This window comes from Nicotiana tomentosiformis, chromosome 12 (assembly GCF_000390325.3).
Source record: "Nicotiana tomentosiformis chromosome 12, ASM39032v3, whole genome shotgun sequence".
NCBI classification, from domain to species: domain Eukaryota; kingdom Viridiplantae; phylum Streptophyta; class Magnoliopsida; order Solanales; family Solanaceae; genus Nicotiana; species Nicotiana tomentosiformis.
In genome coordinates, this window is record NC_090823.1 from 113,046,223 (window position 1) to 113,051,976 (window position 5,754).

The window sequence follows — 5,754 nt, forward strand, 5'->3', positions numbered from 1 at the left end:
CAACTTCACAATAATAAATTTTTACTATAAAATACTTAAAATTTTTAGAAAAAAATTAACACATGACATATTCATTTTAAAATTGGTGCCCCTCGAAATTGGGAGGGTAAGACATGTGTCTTACTTGCTTAGCCCTTCAGCCGGCCCCGGAAACACTCTGGAACCTTCGTAAACTTCCAGAAGATAGTTACAAACAATGCTATAATTTGACTACAAAAATATGAACCCAATTGGCTGGGTAGGCCCAAATGCCCACTCTAATTGGTCCAATTATTACTTACAAAGCCTTAAATTAGGCTATTTTCTCATCATTTATTACGTAAACCAAGAAAATATATTCTTCTAGACGTACATATAAAAAGCAAAAGATTCGTTCACACGATAATTCTCACCATCACCCTTGATCAAATAATGTGGATGGAATCTCGCTATGGAGATTAAAATCACGTATTCGAGCAGAGGGGCTGAGGGTTCGACCAATTCAATAACTTTAGTCAAAATCTTATATTTATATTAAAATTTTTACTAAGAGCCTATTTGGAAAGATACCTAAAAATTAGATTTGGGTGTAATTACACAGTTTGGCGTATTTGTCTTGCCAAGTAATTACTTGGTCAGCATAGAATTGGATATAATTGGAAATGTGTAATTACACTGTCCAATTCTCAATGGTAATTACACTGTTTAATTACAATGTTACTTTTTAATTTCTTTCATTTTTGTTTTTATTTTAATTTATTTTCTTAATAACTTTTTATTATTTCCATTTTTATTTTTTATTTTTATTTTTATTTTATTTTTACTTTTTAATTTCTTCTTAAATTTTTAAAAATATTTTTCTTTTGTTTCTCTGCCTTTATTTCTTGTGATTCCATGTAATTGCTTGTGCATTTTATTTCTTATTTGTTTTTTTTTATTTAGCGTAACCGCGTTATTATTCTAGTTTTTGAATTACACCTAATATTAGAAATAATGAGACATTAACAAACTTGACATATAATGAGTGATGTCATAAAAGTATAATTTTGTTGTTGAATGAGGTTATAAACTTATTATGTTTGTTAATCTTAAGTTGTAGTAGAACTTATTTTCATTATGTTGGAATTTGACATATGTTAATTTTTTTATTTATTTTGAAATTATGTTATATTTATGGTTTCAATTTACTTGTTTTAGTAGTATTGGTTTGTTATTTCACATTGCATGTTTATTTTTTAGTTAGAATTGAAATATTAGTTTTATCAAATATTTGAATAATGTTATGATACTATATTTATAAATATCAATTTATTTTACCAAACATGCATTCCATGATGTTCTTACAAAACGTATATTTTTTAGTTTTTATAATTAATTAAACTAAGTATTACTAATCTAAAAAATACATAACAATTATCTTTACAATATTAGTTATAAATATATGATTACTAATTAATGTATATTGAAAAAACAATATGCATCTTAAATACCAAATCTAGTATCATTTATACTTATAAAAAATTATTATATATTTATTATATCAACTTTTAAGTTTTGATAATTATTTTATTTATAATTTAATCTAACTGTGTAATTACACTTGTGCAACCAAACAATAGACTTGTAATTATACTGTAATTATGTTATAACAAACAAACAGATCGTCGTAATTAAAATATTATGTAATTACTAGAATGTGTAATTACTATCATAGTAATTACACAAATTTTAATTACCGGCTAATTTTCCAAACAAACCCTAAATAATTTGATATAATTAATCTCTAACATAATTACTAATGGGAGCATTACTATACACCCTTAGAAACGACCCCTTACTATCTTACAGTTAGGTTTGGTATATAATCAGACTGGTAAATACGTAATTTTCATTAAATGGGTCCAGTTGTAAAAAATGTTATTGACGATTCCTCAACTACCCAACAGTCGGAATACGTAAAGGCTTTAAATACGCGGCCTCTCTCCATTCCTCCCCCCCTCCCCACATTTCACAGTAAAGAATCAATTCTGATCAATCCATAGCCAGCAAAGAGATGTCGCTCAAACTTTATGTGGATCGCTTGTCTCAGCCTTCTCGTGCTATTCTTATTTTCTGCAAGTAAATTTCTAATTCCACTCTCAGATCATCATTGACTTCTTTAATTTAGAATCTAAAACTTTGATTACTTTTTTTCTGAATCATCATAATCTGATTATATTTTATATATATATTTTAAATTTATTGCTAGATTAAATGGAATTGAATTTGAGGAGGTCCCTATTGAACTTTCCAAAGGCCAACATCGCTCTCCTGAATTTGCAGGTTCGTCTTCAAATGCTTGACTTTTTACTCACTTATTAGATAATGTTTTATCTTCTCTTTGGATTTTATTTTTGATTATTACTGCAATTTTATATGCAGAAATTAATCCCATGAAGCAAGTACCAGCCATAGTTCATGGATCGTTTAAGCTTTTCGAAAGGTAGTTTTCTTATGTAAATTACTTGATAGGATTTAAATAATAAACAAATTATGTTAAATATTTTATTACACTATCAATGAATTTTAACTTATGATAGTACGTTCCTTTCATTTTTATTATATTAATATTTATTAGGAGGTTTACCTGCAATTATTAACAATTGACTTTTGTGTAAAAAAATTTTACAAGTCAGTGCAGAGTTGCTGATATACTTGCTTTCACATAAATGGTAGAAAATAATGGTAAACTCAAAAGAGTGACAAAACGCGGTTGCGGGAGGTACCTTGTATTGTTATTAGTTGATTCCTGTTTGTCCATTTTTAGGTCTACAACCTCTTCCCTTTTAATGGAAGATAGAGGGATTTCTATGTTTAGTTTAAGAAATTGGTCATTTCTTTAATAAACAACGACAGCCACAAGCAGAATTATGTGTCTGTGAGTCAGTTAGTGTGTATGCATATACTTCCCCTTTTTAGTAAATTGTTGATATTAAGCAGATGGATATAAATTATGTGCACTAGAAGTTCCTTTAAGTGATAGTTTCCCCTGAGTTTCTATGTATGATGATATTACTTTAATCTTGCCTTTCTGAATGAAAATTATTTAACAATTCCATTGATGTAATTTATGTCTTGTTTAGTTGTTTATACTAGTTTTTTTAAAGCTGGCTCACAAATTTTCTGTTCTTTGCAGTCATGCTATTCTGAGATATCTAGCTTCTGCATTTCCAGAAGTTGCTGATCATTGGTATGTTTTGTTCTTTCCACATCTTCTTAATTTACAATTCTTGTTTACCAGTAAATTTGTTTTAATGTAAACACTTGTCTATAGCCTATATATAGGTTTGTAATCTGCAATTTTCACTATTTTATGCTTTATATTGAAGGTATCCAAGTGACCTGCAGAAAAGAGCAAAAATCGAATCCGTCCTGGATTGGCACCACTCTAACTTGCGCCGTGGTTCAGGTGCTTTCAGTTTATGTTGAAGAGTCTTTTTCTTCCTATTTGTTCCGTCCTTTGGTCAATTTACTATGAGCTTTTGAATTTCTGAGTAATCCGGAAAGGAAGGGCACAGAGGAATTGAATAAGATTCAGAAGGGATATTGGGGTCTTTAAAATAGATGGTAAATTTATTTGCATTAACAAAGTGAAGGATGTGCCACATGCTAAATACTTTTCTAACCTGGTCCCAAAATTGCTGCAAGGCTATATACATTCGTAAATTAGTTTGATACCGAAAGGAATGGCCTGTGACATCATAAGTACCACTGCAATGTTTTTTAGTTATTTCACATCATGAATCTTGCTTTCTCTAATAAAGCTTCTGTTTTCAGTTGGCTATGTCCTTAATTCTACCCTGGCACCTGCACTTGGGTTGCCTTTGAATCCACAAGCAGCAGCAGAAGGTGAGAAAGTCCTTTCAGCATCTCTTGCAAAGATTGATACCTATTGGCTGCAGAAAGATGGAAGCTATTTGCTTGGAAATTCCCAACTTTCTATTGCAGATCTCAACTTAGTGTGTGAGATTATGCAACTTGAGGTATAGAGATGGTTCTTGTTTGTGATGTTGCATTTTTCGACTTAGAATTCAAAGCGTATACAATTATTATGGATTCACTTGCATAACCTTACTTTATCCCATCATACCATCATCTTGGAGCATGCATTTTTCAATATACAGTCAAACTTCTCTATAACAGCCTCATTTGTTCCAGATGTTTTTGATTGTTATAGCGAAATGTTGTTATAGAGAATAGCATGATAATTGTTTCCATAAAAAACTGTTATATAGCGATGTTGTTATAGAGATGTCTGGTTGTATGTTAGATGTCACTAGGCTTAGCGAGATCCATTCTTGAATATGATAACTTAAGCTGTGTATGTGGTGGTGAGATCTTATGGAATCTCTGTTGCTGAATACAGGTTGTTGATGAGAAGGATCGTGACAGGATATTAAGTCCGCACAAGAATGTTTTGAAGTGGATTGATGATGTAAAGAGTGCAACAGCACCTCATTTTGATGAAATACATGCAACCCTCTTCAAAGTTAATGAGATTTTCCAGAAGCAGCGATCTGCTGGAGCAAGCAGTTAGACCTAATGAAGCAGACGACCTTTATCTGCATTTGAATTTTAAGCCATTTGGAACCAATTACTACTATGTTAAGACTTGCATATTCCCGCAGTATGAACATTTCCTTAGTATAAAAGAATCCAGTGTGTTTGCTATTATTCTTAAAACAATGAAAAGTCAGATTGTGTTCAGTGACATTAATCTTCTTAATTGAAGCTGTTCCTATTTTACGTATCGGCTGTTTTTAGCTGGGTCATCACCCTTGACCATATAATAATTATCCATATAATGGATCAAGAACAAATTCTTGCTTTAGCAATAATTCAAGCCGTAATATATTGGATACACAGAACCAGGTGGAGATTGAGGTTGGCATTCCTTTTGAGCCAAGCTCATCAACTTTGGAGCAAAATACAGTTGAAACTCCTGAAGTTGAGACAAAAGCTGAAATTCCTGAAGTTGAGACTCTTGAAGTTGAACCAGAAGAAGAGGAGTATTCTATAGCCAAACATAGGCTAAGAAGAGAAGGTAACAACCACCAAGGTTTGGAGATTATGTTGCATTTGCTTTTTCAGTTGCACAGAAAACTGAAGAAATTGGAGAACCATCAAAATATTCAGAAGCTGATTCTGGTGCTGACTCAGCCAAGTGGTTGATTGTAATGAATGAAGAAATTGAGTCTCTCCACAAGAATGGTACTTGGTCTCTTGTGAAGCCGCCATCAGGAAAAAGAATTATTGGTTACAAATGGGTCTTCAAGAAAAAGGATGGCATTCCAGGGGTTGAAGATGCGAGGTATAAGGCACGATTAGTTGCAAAGGGCTATAGTCAGATACAAGGAGTTGATTTTAATGATATTTTCTCACCTGTTATTAAATATAGCTCTATTCGTGTCTTGCTTGCCTTCGTTGCCATGTATGATTTGGAATTAGAACAACTTGACGTTAAGACAGCTTTCTTACATGGCAAACTTGAGGAACAAATATACATGCATCAACCCGAAGGATTTGAAATTGAAGGAAAAGAAGATCATGTTTGCTTGTTGAAGAAATCCTTGTACGGATTAAAGCAGTCTCCAAGACAATGGTATAAAAAGTTTGATTCCTTTATGTTGGGTCATGGTTATTCGAGGAGCATGTATGATAGTTGTGTTTACTTCCGGAAGTTAAATGATGTTTCATTTGTATACCTATTATTATATGTTGATGACATGCTCATTG

The 5,754-nt window shown here is 31.7% G+C and overlaps 1 protein-coding gene across 1 annotated transcript; it reads left to right on the forward strand.

The window, feature by feature from the left end:
• The first annotated feature begins 1,906 nt into the window (after nt 1–1,906).
• LOC104095052 (glutathione S-transferase T1) lies at nt 1,907–4,768 on the forward strand. The gene is made up of 7 exons (XM_009601104.4): nt 1,907–2,097; nt 2,228–2,301; nt 2,401–2,461; nt 3,155–3,208; nt 3,348–3,427; nt 3,796–4,001; nt 4,385–4,768. Exons 1-7 carry the CDS (start codon nt 2,033–2,035, stop codon nt 4,553–4,555), a joined length of 711 nt encoding a protein of 236 aa, XP_009599399.1. The 5' UTR covers nt 1,907–2,032; the 3' UTR covers nt 4,556–4,768.
• Nucleotides 4,769–5,754: the final 986 nt, after the last annotated feature.

Excerpts from the sequence above, each read along its gene's own strand:
- LOC104095052 (XM_009601104.4), top strand. The coding sequence starts at position 2,033 with ATGTCGCTCAAACTTTATGTGGATCGCTTGTCTCAGCCTTCTCGTGCT. Across the intron at positions 3,428-3,795 it reads TAACTTGCGCCGTGGTTCAG|TTGGCTATGTCCTTAATTCT; the intron begins GTGCTTTCAGTT and ends TTCTGTTTTCAG. Across the intron at positions 4,002-4,384 it reads GTGAGATTATGCAACTTGAG|GTTGTTGATGAGAAGGATCG; the intron begins GTATAGAGATGG and ends TGCTGAATACAG.